Genomic DNA, 15,600 nt, shown 5'->3' on the forward strand with positions numbered 1-15,600 from the left:
TGTGTCTGTCTCCCTGTGTGTGTGTGTGTGTCTCTCCCTGTGTGTGTCTCCCTGTGTGTGTGTGTGTCTGTCTCCCTGTGTGTGTGTGTGTGTGTGTCTGTCTCTTTGTGTGTGTGTGTGTCTGTCTCCCTGTGTGTGTATGTGTCTCCCTGTGTGTGTGTCTGTCTCCCTGTGTGTGTGTGTGTGTGTGTCTCCCTGTGTGTGTGTGTGTGTGTCTGTCTGTCTCCCTGTGTGTGTGTGTGTATATGTGTGTGTGTCTCCATGTGTGTGTGTGTGTGTCTTTCTCCCTGTGTGTGTGTCTGTCTCCCTGTGTGTGTGTCTCTCCCTGTGAGTGTGTGTGTCTGTCTCCCTGTGTGTGTGTGTGTGTCTGTCTCCCTGTGTGTGTGTGTGTGTGTGTCTGTCTCCCTGTGTGTGTGTGTGTATATGTGTGTGTGTCTCCATGTGTGTGTGTGTGTGTCTTTCTCCCTGTGTGTGTGTCTGTCTCCCTGTGTGTGTGTCTCTCCCTGTGAGTGTGTGTGTCTGTCTCCCTGTGTGTGTGTGTGTGTCTGTCTCCCTGTGTGTGTGTGTGTGTGTGTGTCTGTCTCCCTGTGTGTGTGTGCGTCTCCCTGTGTGTGTCTGTCTCCCTGTGTGTGTGTCTGTCTCCCTGTGTGTGTATGTGTCTCCCTGTGTGTGTGTGTGTCTCCGTGTGTGTGTCTGTCTCCCTGTGTGTGTGTCTGTCTCCCTGTGTGTGTGTCTGTCTCCCTGTGTGTGTATGTGTCTCTCCCTGTGTGTGTGTGTGTGTCTCCCTGTGTGTGTGTGTGTCTCCCTGTGTGTGTGTCTGTCTCCCTGTGTGTGTGTCTGTCTCTCCCTGTGTGTGTGTCTGTCTCCCTGTGTGTGTGTCTGTCTCTCCCTGTGTGTGTGTGTGTCTGTCTCCCTGTGTGTGTATGTGTCTCCCTGTGTGTGTATGTGTCTCCCTGTGTGTGTATGTGTCTCCCTGTGTGTGTATGTGTGGCTGTCTCCCTGTGTGTGTGTGTGGCTGTCTTCCTGTGTGTGTGTGTGTGGCTGTCTCCCTGTGTGTGCGTGTGTTTCCCTGTGTGTGTGTGTGTCTGTCTCCCTGTGTGTGTGTGTGTGTGTGTGTGTGTCTGTCTCCCTGTGTGTGTGTGTGTGTGTCTGTCTCCCTGTGTGTGTGTGTGTGTCTCCCTGTGTGCGTGTGTGTCTCCCTGTGTGTGTGTGTGTGTGTGTGTGTGTGTGTGTGTGTGTCTGTCTCCCTGTGTGTGTGTGTGTCTGTCTCCCTGTGTGTGTGTGTGTCAAGTCAAGTCAAGTTTATTTGTCACATACACATACGAGATGTGCAATGAAATGAAAGTGGCAATGCTCGCGGAGTTTTGTGCAAAAAGACAAACAACCAAACAACCAAACAAACTATACACACAATCAATGTGTGTGTGTGTTAGTGTGTGTGTGTGGGGTGTGTGTGTGTGTGTGTCTGTTAGTGTGTGTGTGCGTGTGTGTGTGTGTGTGTGTGCGTGCGTGTGTGTGTGTGTGTGTGTGTGTTAGTGTGTGTCTGTTAGTGTGTGTGTGGGGTGTGTGTGTGTGTGTGTGTGTGTGTGGGGTGTGTGTGTGTGTGTGTGTGTGTGTGTGTGTGTGTGTGTGTGTGTGTGTGTGTGTGAATATTAATGTACGGGGGGGGGGGATTCGCTGGTCGGAGTGGAGTCAGTGGAGCCGAAGGGCCGTTGCCGTTGCCAAGAAAGTGATGTGTGAGGACCGGATGCCGGGAGAGGCGGGCGGGCGGGCGGGCGGTTTGGGGGAGAGCTCAGTGAGGGAGCGAGCGCCGTTTGAACCAAAGATGATGTCTATGTTTCTAAGTCTTGACTCTGACACCTTGGTCCTCACAGGTCTGGTCACCTTTTACAGAAACCCAAGGAACTGCCTCTGGATCTAAGTCAAGGTGGATTCAATGTTCCTCTGCAGTACGCTGTTTGGAAACGGATGTTTAAACACATCAAACCAGGTGATGTTCATTTGGGTAGATACAAAAAACTGGAGTAACTCAGCGGGTCAGGCAGCATCTCTGGAGAGAAGGGATGGGTGACGTTTCATGTCGAGATCCTTCTTCAGACTGAGAGGGGAAAGGGAAACGAGAGATGCACGGAAGGTCACCGGGTCATAGGGCTTCAGATGCGTTTTCATTTTGTATGTAAAAACCCACGAGAACCACGGGCGATTTAAAAAAATTACAGCCAGATTTATCACTTCTGAAACTTTTTAGATGCCAAAGGAATCAAGAAAAAACACAAATAATGCTTTACTTGATGAAATGCAGTGAGCAAACGGCCAATGTTCGCCAAGCACTCTGGCTGTTGTTGTCCCTTCAGCTCTCGCTTCTATCTACCGTCATTTCTCCTCACTTTTGGAATTCTGAAGTAGGCTAAATGTCTCACACGCTTATCCCGATTTCCATAATTAATTACAGCGCAAAAATTGACAATTTCAGCGGGTTTTAACGGGACCGCTACACTGGAAACAATGGTAAGTGCCTACCTGCAGTTCATCGCGTGTACTCCACTTGGAGTAGCGTAGCAACAGTACGGGTCATGGGTCGTGACCTGACTGCCGTGAAACCTCCCTATCGTCGATGTAGAGAGAAGATAGACACAAAATGCTGGAGTAACTCAGCGGGACAGCCAGCACCTCTGGAGAGAAGGAATGGGTGATCCTTCAGACTGAGGGTCAAAGGGAGATGAGAGATATAGATGGTGATATAGAGAGATATCGAGCAAATGAATGAAAGATGTGCAAACATGAAACTATGATGAAGGAAACAGGCCATTGCTAACTGTGGGCTAGGTGAGAATGAGTTACAGACAGAGCTGAGACTATCCCAGCGTTTAAGAAACATTTGGACAGGTACATGGATAGGACAGGTTAGTAGGAATATGGGCCAAATGCAGGCAGGTGGGACTAGTATCGCTAGGACATGTTGGCCGGTGTGGGCAAGTTGGTCTGAAACGGTATCACTCTATGACTAATACTCTAAACAGGACTGTCCTGACAAGCCAAGTATCTGCCTGCTCCTGTCCCAGGGAACTCATAACCAAATACCAGGGATGTAATGCTGAGGCTCTATAAGGCGCTGGTCAGACCGTATTTAGAGTATTGTGAGCAATTTTTGGTCCCGATTTCTGAGGAAGGATGTGCTGGCGCTGGAGAGGGTCCAGAGGAGGTTTACGAGATCGATCCCTGGAATGATTTGGTTGGCATGTGATGAGAGTTTGGCAGCAGAAATTCCTCCTCATCTCCTTCCTAAAAGAACGTCCTTTCATTCTGAGGCTCTGACCTCCACTCCACATCCACTCTATCCAGACCTTTCACTATTCTGTACGTTTCAATGAGGTCCCCCTCATCCTTCTAAACTCCAGCGAGTATAGGCCCAGTGCCGCAAAACGCTCATCATAGGTTAACCCACTCATTCCCGGGGAGGTTCTCGTAAACCTCCTCTGGACCCTCTCCAGAAACAGGACATCCTTCCTCAGATATGGGGCCCAAAATTGCTCACTATACTCTAAATACGGTCTGACCAGCATCTTGTAAAACCTCAGCATTCCATCCCTGATATTTGGATATGAGTTCCTTGGACAGGAGCAGGCAGATACTTGGCTTGTCAGGACAATCCTGTTTAGAGATATAGTCATAGAGTGATACCGTTTCAGCCCAACTTGCCCACAACGGCCAACATGTCCCAGCGACACTAGTCCCACCTGCCCGCGTTTGGCCCATATTCCTCCAAACCTGTCCTATCCCCCCCCCACTGCCCACACCGATCCCTGACGCCATGTCTTTCCCGTTTTCAGTTCCCACCCTCCTGACTCTGGACCCGAAGACGGCCAACTCTCACCTCATCCTGTCCCGGGACGGCACGGAGGTGCGTGTGGCGGACAAGCAGGATGACATCCCGGACAACCCGGAGAGGTTCAGCCGCTGGCTGAGCGTGCTGGGCTCGGAGGGCTTCACGGGGGGCAAGCATTGCTGGGAGGTGGAGGTGATGGAGAGCACCGTGTGGCAGGTTGGGGTGGCCAAGGCCTCCGTGCCAAGGAAGAGAGGCTTCGCCCCGTTCCACTGGCAGGAGAGCCGCAAGTTCTTCACGCCTGAACCTCAGGCTGGTGTCTGGGCACTGGCCCTACAGGATGGGGATTACACTGCCCTGACCTCACCCCCCATCGAGCTGAGGCTGAAGGGAAGGCTGAGGAAGCTGGGGGTCTACCTGGACTATACTGCGGGACAGGTATCCTTCTACAATGCTGACGATGTCTCCCATCTCTACACCTTCACCGACAAGTTCATCGAGGAGATCTTTCCCTATTTCTATATCGCCCACAAGGGGGACTCGCTGAGACTCACAACTCTGGGCATCTGAAGAACATCTCCCCTTGATGGTGACCGCTTCCTTATCCCTCACCTCACACCCAGGCCCGTACATCCCACCCCGTCCGTCCGTCCGTCTGTCGAGGTGAAGGCGATATTGTAACTCGGAATAAAACATGAGTCATGTGAAAGATGTTCTTTGTTTTTGATCTGTGGATTGAATCAGAATAATATGGTGGCGCAGCGGTAGAGTTGCTGACTCACAGCGCCAGAGACACGGGTTCGATCCTGACCACCGGTGCTGTCTGTACGGAGTTTGCACGTTCTCCCGTGACCCGCCTGGGTTTGTATGTTCTTCCTGTGACCCGCGTGGGTTTTCTCCGGGTGCTCCGGTTTCCTCCCACACTCCAAAGACGTGCAGGTTTGTAGATTAATTGGCTTGGTTTGATTGTAAATTGTCCCTAGTGTGTGTAGGGGAATCGCTGGTCAGTGCAGACTCGATGGGCCAAAGGGCATGTTTCCACGCTGTATCTCTAAACTAAACTAAAGTTCTCTCACTCAAGGAACTCACTCAGCCGCAACCCTGTCAGTCCCCGTAGAACATCACATGTTTAATTAATGTCAAACTTTTCTTTTGGAGGTACAGCGCGGAAACAGGCCTTTCGGCCCACTAGTCCGTGCCGACCCGCGACCCCTGCACACTAACACTATCCTACCCACACTAGGGACAATTTGGGAGTGTGGGAGGAAACCGCAACTCTGTACAGACAGCACCCGTGGTCAGGGTGGAACCCGGGTATCTGGCGCTGTGAGGCAGCAACTCTACCGCTGAGCCACCGATCCACTCACTTGTGGTGAACTAGAGTCACTATAAGTCACCGCACCTTCCAGTGGAGGCCACTGGGGGGCGAGGCCGGGTAACAGGGACCAAAAGGACACAATGGTTCTGGAGTAACTCAGCGGGTCAGGCAGGGCCGGATTTAGATGAAGAGAGGCCCTAAGCTATTTCACTTGTGAGCCCTCCCCCTCCCAATCCCCCACCCCCACGACTAGAGGGCCATGACTACCCGACAGTCACAGTGTGACACTTTTAGTTCCTACTGTATGTTGTCATTAAACAGTTGTTTTTAAAATCCATATTGGATTCACCGCGGAGCGGGCGATGCGTTACCTGGATCGCCGTTTGAAGCTCTGGTGTGTTGGGCCTGCGGCAGGGATGGGGGTTGGGGCCGGAGGAAGGCAGGTGAGTGGACTGAGGCCGAGGCGATGTCTGGTGGAGGGGTGGTGGGTGGTCAGGGGGGGAGGAGGGTATGAGGATTGTAGTGAGGGTGGGGAAGAGCTGGGGTCACATGGTTTGAGGGGGATAGGGAGGACCCACTGAGATTACCAGGGTTAGGGGGCCTAGCACCAAGACCCAGCACAGTCAAACCCAGGGGAGTGGGAATCTGCAGCATGGAGTCTTCAGGCCCGGTGCTGAGTCCAGGCTGCAGGTAAGGCGACGGCTGCAGGCTGATGGAGGGTGGTGGAGAGGCCAGGGTCAACGGGCAAAGAGTAGGAGGTCCCGGTGGGCGGATGGTCAGTGAGGCAGCAAGGTGAGTAGGCCCCCCTAGATCTCGAGGCCCTAAGCTTAAGCTTGTCTAGCTGGTATGTAAATCCGGCCCCGGGGTCAGGCAGCATCTGTGGAGAACATGGATAGATTTGAGGAATAGATTGGGTACACGCACAGAGTCTCTTGCCCAGACTAGGGGAATTGAGAACGAGAGGGCATAGGTTTGGGGTGAGGGGGGGGGGGGGGAGATTTCATAGGAACCCGAAGGGCAACTTTTTCTCACACTGGGTGGTGGGTGTATGGAACGAGCTGCTGGAGGAGGTAGTTGAAGCTGGGACTGTGTCAACGTTTATGACTCTGACGTTTCGGGCCGAGACCCTTCTTCAGAATGGATGGACCAAGTGGTGGCGATCGGCCCAAAGTGAACACCAGCACCTTGACACGACCTTCAGCAGATATATTGTGTTCTGGAGAGCACTGCTATAGCTTGCTGTTAAATGTGACTACCCACATGCCTGTGGCCTCCTTGCGACACGGTTCCAGCCAAACCAAGCTTTTCTAGGTCTTTTTGTAGCGCAGGTTCACCAGGTTAATTCCCGGGATGGCGAGACTGACATGTGATGAAAGAATGGATCGACTGGGCTTGCCTTCCCTGGAAATTCACTGGATGAGAGGAGATCTTATAGAGACATATACAATTCTTAAGGGATTGGACAGGCTAGATGCAGGAAAAATGTTCCTGATGTTGGGGGAGCCCAGAACCAGGGGCCACACAGTTTAAGAATAAGGGGTAGGCCATTTTGGACTGAGATGAGGAAAAAACGTTTTCACCCAGAGAGTTGTGAATCTGTGGAATTCTCTGCCACAGAAGGCAGTGGAGACCTTGAATGTTTTCAAGGGAGAGTTAGATGCTGCCGAGGCCCCCGTGGCTGCCAAGGCTACCGCCGCCGCTGAGGCCCCACCATTGTCGAGAATCCCGCTGCTGCCGAAGCTCCCGTTGCTGCCGAGGCTCCTGCCACCGCCGAGGCCCCAACCCGTGCCGAGGCTCCCATCGCCGCTGCCGCTGAGGCTCCTGTGTCCCAGGCAGGCCTCGCCGCTCGGCAGCACCGCAGACCCCTGGGCGGACTGTGGGGCGACTCTGGCCTACCGGGGGCATTCCGGTCAACGGTGCGGTTGTTCGACCTGGTAGACTCCAGCTGTGCTCGCGGCTCCTCGAGACACCATATGTGTTCGGAGTGAGATAAACACCCCAAGTGTGGATACAGAGAGAGTTGATAAAGATGACTGTGCTGGTTGTTTCAGACAAAGTGCAGCAAACAACACTGAGCTTAACATATGCAGGAAGGAACAGCAGATACTCACAAAATGCTGGAGTAACTCAGCGGGACAGGCAGCATCTCTGGAGAGAAGGAAACTTTTATCCAGAGATGCTGTTGCTCCAGCATTTTGTGTCCATCTTTGAGCTTAACATAGAAACATAGAAACATAGAAACATAGAAATTAGGTGCAGGAGTAGGCCATTCGGCCCTTCGAGCCTGCACCGCCATTCAATATGATCATGGCTGATCATCCAACTCAGTATCCCGTACCTGCCTTCTCTCCATACCCTCTGATCCCCTTAGCCACAAGGGCCACATCTAACTCCCTCTTAAATATAGCCAATGAACTGGCCTCGACTACCCTCTGTGGCAGGGAGTTCCAGAGATTCACCACTCTCTGTGTGAAAAAAGTTCTTCTCATCTCGGTTTTAAAGGATTTCCCCCTTATCCTTAAGCTGTGACCCCTTGTCCTGGACTTCCCCAACATCGGGAGCAATCTTCCTGCATCTAGCCTGTCCAACCCCTTAAGAATGTTGTAAGTTTCTATAAGATCCCCTCTCAATCTCCTAAATTCTAGAGAGTATAAACCAAGTCTATCCAGTCTTTCTTCATAAGACAGTCCTGACATCCCAGGAATCAGTCTGGTGAACCTTCTCTGCACTCCCTCTATGGCAATAATGTCCTTCCTCAGATTTGGAGACCAAAACTGTACGCAATACTCCAGGTGTGGTCTCACCAAGACCCTGTACAACTGCAGTAGAACCTCCCTGCTCCTATACTCAAATCCTTTTGCTATGAAAGCTAACATACCATTCGCTTTCTTCACTGCCTGCTGCACCTGCATGCCTACTTTTAATGACTGGTGTACCATGACACCCAGGTCTCGCTGCATCTCCCCTTTTCCTAGTCGGCCACCATTTAGATAATAGTCTGCTTTCCTGTTTTTGCCACCAAAATGGATAACCTCACATTTATCCACATTATACTGCATCTGCTAAACATTTGCCCACTCACCCAGCCTATCCAAGTCACCTTGCAGTCTCCTAGCATCCTCCTCACAGCTAACACTGGCCCCCAGCTTAGTGTCATCCGCAAACTTGGAGATATTGCCTTCAATTCCCTCATCCAGATCATTAATATGTATTGTAAATAGCTGGGGTCCCAGCACTGAGTCTTGCGGTACCCCACTAGTCACTGCCTGCCATTGTGAAAAGGACCCGTTTACTCCTACTCTTTGCATCTCCACAATAGGTGCAGGAGGAGGACATTCGGCCCTTCGAAGTGTGAGTCCCGTTTTTCTCTTACATCGATTGTTTCGACAATAATCGACCTGCATTTGGGGGGGGGGAGGAGCAGCAACGGGCGCTCCCTTTGGTCGCCACGTGACGGGGGCAGCCGCCGCATGTGGCACGTGACCGCCCGACGCCCCCTCACTCCTTCCCAAAGATTCTGCTCTATAATCTTTGGTTTGAGCGGGGGGCGCGCTGGGAGGGCGGCGGGGGCGGGAGCGCTGGGCTGGGCTGGGCTGGGAACGGGGCGCTCATTGGGCGCTGGGCTGGGCTGGGCTGGGCTGGGGACGGGGCGCTCATTGGGCGCTGGGCTGGGCTGGGCTGGGGACGGGGCGCTCAATCTCATAATAATTGAGACTGATAGTGCCAAAAAGGGGACATTTGTCTCATTACATCAATACCAGCTTATAAAAAGGCTACCTAGACTAATTCAACATGTTAACTAACCCTTGATCATCTTTAGTTATGGTTCTTCAAGTGGTCATTAACGTACATTTAAATTGTAATTTAAATTAAATTTAAATTTCTTTATTTATATAGCACATTTTTAGTCAACTTGCATTGACCCCAAAGTGCTTCACATAATTACATCCACACACACAGGCAAAGGTGGGTGAAGTGTCTTGCCCAAGGACACACACAGGCAACGGTGGGTGAAGTGTCTTGCCCAAGGACACAACGACAGTATGCACTCCAAGCGGGATTCGAACCGGCCACCTTCCGGTTGCCAGCCGAACACTTAGCCCATTGCGCCATCTATCGTCCCTAATGATTATTTACCTCTGTCCTTCCAAACTTCTCAGCATTTTATTATATCTTTCACGTATCATAGCACAGCACAGGAACTTGCCTCTCGGCCCACAGTGTTTGTGCCGAACATGATGCCAAGTTAAAGTAACCTCATCTGCCTATACATAATCCATATCCCTCTATTCCAAGGGTTCCCAACCTGGGGTAAATTTACCCCCAGGGAGAAATTTGTTGATTCTGGATTTTTTTCTCATTGACTGACTGTGTTTGGTTCTGGTATACCGATATCTGTTCATCGTTAGTTGTTCATAAATAAGTGAAATAACATTGTTATGTGCTATTAAAGTTGCCAGGGGTAAATGAGACAAAGAAGGTTGGGAACTCCTGCTCTATTCTCTGCACTTCCATGTGCCTATCCAAACGTGTTTTAGGCACTACCATTGTATCTGGCTACATGTCATGTTCTTACTCAAGGACCAATGATGATTAATAACATCACCTTCAAACTACTTTTTAGTTTAGAGATACAATGCAAAAACGGGCCCTTCGCCCACCAAATCCACGCCGACCAGCGATCCCTGCACACTAACGCTATCCTACACACACTAGAGACAATTTACAATTATACCAAGCCAATTAACCTACAAACCTGCATGTATTTGGAGTGTGGGAGGAAACTGAGATTGTGGAGAAAACTAACACAGGTCACGTGGAGAACGTAGACTCTGTAGAGACAGTACCCACAGTCAGGATCGAACACGGTTCTCTGGTGCTGTTAGGCAGCAACTCTACTGTTGCGCCACCATACCGCCCACTACGTAAAAGTTCCACTCTAACCCAAGTCTCAAATGTTGTAAAGAAACACATGATTTACAACCACTGTGCAATCACTTAAACAAAGTTCTTTCTGACCTACAGTCTAATAAAATAGTAAGATTAAACGAGAACTTACAGTTCGAAGTTTGATCTTTATTTTTTGAGGAGTTACGATGAGGGATTACGTGAAGACCCCGCCAGCACGCATGCGCGTCAATCTTCAAAGCAGCGGTGTGAAGTCACAGCCAGGAACATTGACCTGAGAATAGTAAGATTCGAGAAACTAGAATTACCAGCTGAGTTTTATGAGGAGGGGTTGGGAGCGGAGGGCACATAATCCCTCATCGTAACTCCTCATAAAATAAACATCAAACTTCAAACTGGTAAGTTCTCGTTTAATCTTACTATTTTACTTCGGAGTCACGTGAGCGACTACGTGAAGATTTTAAAGCTGTGACTTCATGCCGTGGAACGAGTCCATGCGTCACACACTACATCAATTGACCAAGGATGAGTAAAGATAATCATGCATTCAGACATGACATAGATGTAGATATGCTGATGCTCTTCTATGAACCAATAATCCTGTCATCCAGGAGGAACTATAGACAGAACTAATTGAGTTGGCAAATACCCCTGGCCTGGCAATGGGTTTGTACAATGTATTGAAAGATCGTTCGTTTGGCCACCGTGGAGACACTAGGATGTGATACCATAGAACGTCCATGCCCCTACCGCTGAACTGTTACAGCCGTGGTGGAGTGAGATTAAAATGTTAGTCACTCCTACATAAACCAGAACCCGTTTAACCTGGAGATGGTCTATACTGATACCTTCTATGAGGTTTATGTAACTGACAACATAGCTAGATCCGTGCCCCTAAGGCTCTAAGTGACCTAACGTATAGTAGTAGATGACCATACATAACCGAAGGTCCATGCTAGGTAGGTAGGGGGCGCTGCAGTGGCAGCAGCCTGTCAGCAGCGTGTTAGTTTTTTTTCAACTTTTTTTATTTTTTTAGTATGTTTTAAAGTATGTTTTTGATGTTTCTCGGTGTGTTTTGTGTGGGGGGGGGGGTGGTGTCAGGGGGTAAGGGGGAAACCGCTTCGGCCGCCTCCTCCACGGAGAGGCGACTTTTTCCAGGTCGCCTCCCCCGTGGCCTAACAGCAAGGATCGGCGCGGCCTTTCCCGGAGACGCGCCCGGGGCTTCAGCGGCGGGCGCAGCGTGGACTCTCGGCGTGGAGCGGGTGAGCCCTCGCTGGGGCTCGCTGGAGGGGAGCGCTCCGTTTCGCTGGCCCGGGGCAGCCGGCAGCCTGAAGCCGCGGTCTGCAGAGCTCCAGCTGGCGCGGCGTCTACAGCCCGGGATCCCTCGCGGGGGACCCGGGGGGGAAGAAGAAGCCATCACTGCCGGCCCACGGCCAACTTCTACCGCGGGTCCGGCAGTCCAACATCAGCGGGAACCATGGCTGCATAGGATCGTCACTATATAATGCCTGAAGCTGATTTACTGAATATTAGCAAGACCCGACCAACAAGGCAAAATGGAGGAGGACAAACCTCCTCAGAGTAGCGAGAGTGCATCTATCGCCACTGCCATGCCACCTATATATATAAAATATATTTCTACTGGTGATTGAGCCTGGATGCAACATCTCGATCTTAGTCTTCCATAAGTCATCAAGTCATTAAAATACTAGTGATCCATCATCCATTCTGTTTTGACATAGATTTAACATGATTCTACTCTAGTGCCAAAAGAGTTTAGGTAAACCATCCCTGGCTACTTAGACTTATTTGCACCCAAGTGATTAACCTATGACACCACCAAAGCGTACGAGTTTGGACTTGAACATGCTGATTATGCCTATTCGCACAACCCTTAACCCATAGCAAGCACCTAGTGTTTAAAGGTAGCCGATACCATAGAACTGAAGAACAGGTAATTCATGCAAATCCCATCACCTCCGTGAGTAGAGATGGTATTAGTAATTTCTCATCTTAAGCTCTCGCATCTGTTTGTAATATAACTGAAGATTTGCTGACGAAATTAAGTGGAGCAATGCAGAATACTGTTCGTCCACCATAGTGACTTTCATGGAGGTAAATAACGAGACCTACTTACCAGTGTCTCTAACTCCAGGTCCCTTGCCTTACTGGAGTTCTAGCGAAATTTCATTTGCAGACTCTGTCCATGTTGTCATTCCCATTAGATCGCTGATGCTGCTGGCCAACTTCTCTTCTAGTGACTAGTCCGTCACCGACGGAGAAGCAATTGTAGAGGCAGAGCACCATTTTCTCTCATGCTACCATCGTGCATTATGCATTAAGCATGGGACCCCGTCAGTCATATTCCGTTCCTGTTTGGAGTCAATCCATACTAACCTTAGGCACCCTTTTAGAGTGGAAGTAATTTCACCTGAATCCATTGTCACCATCCGCCTCCTCAACTTGTCTGTGCACGCCTCTGTACACACCATGTGTTGTGACTCCATGTCCCATGGTCTTATAATATATATGGCTCCATCTTTATCCTTTATACATCCGATTAGGAGAACTTATGCGGTGAACCAGGTGTGCCTCAGGCATGTGTGCATGTATTTTAGCACCATCTCCATCACTGCGCTCAACCCAGTGGGAGGAATGGCAACCCTGAACCAGGCGTTGCTTCAGGCACATGTGCATACTCCTGTAGCACTCTCTCTACCACTCCGTCCTTTGAGTGGGAGGAGCTTGCAACCCTGAACCAGTAGCTGCTGCCTGACATGCCTTTAGATGGAGCGTTCTTTGACTGCGACGAATCACAATCTCGCCTGACATAGATGCCCAAGCCTTGGCACTCACTCTAAGTTGAGTTTGTCTGGTTGCTTCCTTCAGCAGCCGCCAGGACTAGCTGTGCAAATCGAGTGACTCCGAATCCTGCTCCTTTCCGATGTTAACGCAGTATACAGAGAAGGACTGGAGAGCCTCTGGCCCCCGTATGTCAGACATAGTGGGAGAAATGCTGGACACAAACCTGCCAGTTATTTGTCATGGCCGAAGACGTTTACCTGAATGAAGACGCCCATCCCAGTTAACGAGAGACATGATTACTTAATTGATATCGGCAATTTGGGGAAGAATCTTCCACAGTCCCTTAATGAGCGGAATTACCATGACGCCACAATGTATAGCTCGCACTGGTGACGATAGTTAAGCTCAACAAGACTTTCCAAGCCAGTGATTAAGACTGTCATGGCAGGTCCAATTACACCAACAAATTGTGTAGTAGAAGTAAAAATAAATCCTCTCTTGGTATAATAGTGACGACATGACCTAGTGGCAACTAAATAAATGACCATCCGACTCAGGGCAATTTTTATTGTACCTTTTCCCCACTTTTCTGGTGCATTTTATGGTTCTGAGCCTTTGCACTGCACACCACACAATCTTCTAAGTGTCCGAATTCTGTTCTTGATTTGGAGAGCAGAACTGTCGAGTTTCGTGAATAGTATATTTTACCTGAAGGCCAGCTTGGCCCAGAGCTTTCTCCGACCACAGAATCAGTTCCCTGGCAAACAACTGTCATAGGAGACATAAGGGTGGAATCTAAAGTAGAATGTGCCCTAGACACACTTCCAAGGTTGCACTTCTCTTCACTGAGGGGAGATTAGAAAACAGCTCTGCGATACAAATGGGAAAATGAAATAGGTCACCCTATCACGAAAGATATGTGGGACGAAAGTTTACAACAAATACATCAATGTTCATATAATGCCAGACATACTTTAATACAATTCAAGGTCTTACATAGACTACACTACTCTAAAATAAAACTAAATAGAATCTTCCCACAAATCTCTCCTATTTGTGATAAATGTCTACATCTAGAGGCTGATTTAACACATACGTTTGCAAACTGTATAAAACTTAAAACATTTCTGGACTGATATTTTTGAAATAACTTCAGAAGTTATTAATACAAAACTGGACCCAGACACAAAATTAATAATACTTGGAATATCAGAACAAAGCTTAACACTCACAACAAACCAAAGAAATTTCCTCAACTACAGTATAATAACCGGGAAAAAATTAATATTAAAATTTTGGAAAGGCCCTACAACCCCCACAATTAAAATGTGGATTACGGAAATGTCGGAGACCCTATACTTAGAAAGAATTAGACTTGTCTTAATGGACAAACAAGATCTTTTCCATAAAATTTGGGCTCCGTTCATTAACTATCTGAAGGGATAGATTGGCACAGCACGAGGACCCAACTGAAACTTGAACTCAGGAACAGATGAAAAGCTATACTTTATAACCTACGAACCTATCTCCATTGACGTATTACAGGTAACCCATTCCACCTCCCTTGTTTTTCTGTTGTGTTTTTTTTTTTCTCTTTCTTTTTTATTTGTAACTTTCTACCCTCTCTTTCTCCCTCTTTCTATAAAAAAATAAAAACACTAGAAGCAGAAGTAATTGATAATGGAAAATTTTAATAATGTATGACTGATGTATATGAATTTTTTTTTTACTATAATATGTAACTACATTTTATAATATGTCTACTTCTAATAAATAAATAAATAAATAAATAAGAAAACAGCCCTGCCGCAGTCCCCCGAGGACCTGCGCTGATATGGCCCTGTCCGTGGACTATATCAGGTGGTGTAGAAGTCCAGTTATAACGGAGGGAAACCTCGTGGCCGGCCTCGTCCAGCACAAGCCTCTCTGTCTCTGCAACGTTGCCTCCTATGAGCTGCCGAGGCCGTGGTCTCTGACCGTACCGCCAGCGAGTCGGGTAGTAACCCGACGGCCCTCTACCGCGAACCGTGCCGGCATAACCCGCGGTCAACAACCCCGCCGGCCAAATTAAAATCCTCATGAGTGCCTGACCGCTCTGTCAGCTAGTCGGGTTGCGGACCCAACGGCCACCACTACACACTCTCCCGTAGCCAGCATGACCCGCGGTCTAAGAACCCCGCGGCCCGAATTGAATTCCTCGGGATTCGCTGACCGCACTGTCAGCGACTCGAGCAGCACCCCCGACGGCCACCGGCTACCCGCATATCGCGGTCCGCAACCGGCATCCCCGCGGCCCTAATTATAGACCCTCGGGAGTCGCTGACCCTACTGTCAGCAAGTCGGGAACGTGGTCCCGATGGCCACCCGCTACCCGCATTCCTGTAGCCGGCAACCCCGCGGTGTTGATTCAGGTTTTTCTCTCACATCGGTTGTTTCGACAATAATCGACCAGGCACCAGGGTTGCTTTAAACGTACATTTATTGAGCAGGAGTCTTCACACAGGTTACAACCCGGCAAAGAGTCAAGCTCTCTGCCCTAAATTGCAATGCTTTTTATATGTTTTTTATTTGTTTATTTTATTAGAAGTTAATACAATACAAAACAATACAGTGGCACCTAATTTTAGGTGCCAACTATGTCATACCGTAATCCATTCTATGTACAACCTCTAGTTTTATGTTATGAGTAGGCAAGACAAGAAAAAGAAAACAATAGGAAGGGGAAAGAGTGGAAAAATAGATGGTA

The 15,600-nt window shown here is 49.2% G+C and overlaps 1 protein-coding gene across 1 annotated transcript; it reads left to right on the top strand.

The window, feature by feature from the left end:
* Positions 1-1,874: 1,874 nt before the first annotated feature.
* On the top strand, positions 1,875-4,455 carry LOC116969725 (E3 ubiquitin-protein ligase TRIM69-like; the record flags this gene model as incomplete). The annotated part of the gene is made up of 2 exons (XM_033016506.1): positions 1,875-1,990; positions 3,831-4,455. Coding segments are annotated over 2 exons (679 nt in total), but the record flags the coding sequence as incomplete, so codon positions are not given.
* Between the last annotated feature and the right edge of the window lie 11,145 nt (positions 4,456-15,600).

The sequence above is a fragment of the Amblyraja radiata genome, unplaced genomic scaffold (assembly GCF_010909765.2).
Source record: "Amblyraja radiata isolate CabotCenter1 unplaced genomic scaffold, sAmbRad1.1.pri scaffold_1067_ctg1, whole genome shotgun sequence".
In the NCBI taxonomy this organism is placed as follows: Eukaryota; Metazoa; Chordata; class Chondrichthyes; order Rajiformes; family Rajidae; genus Amblyraja; species Amblyraja radiata.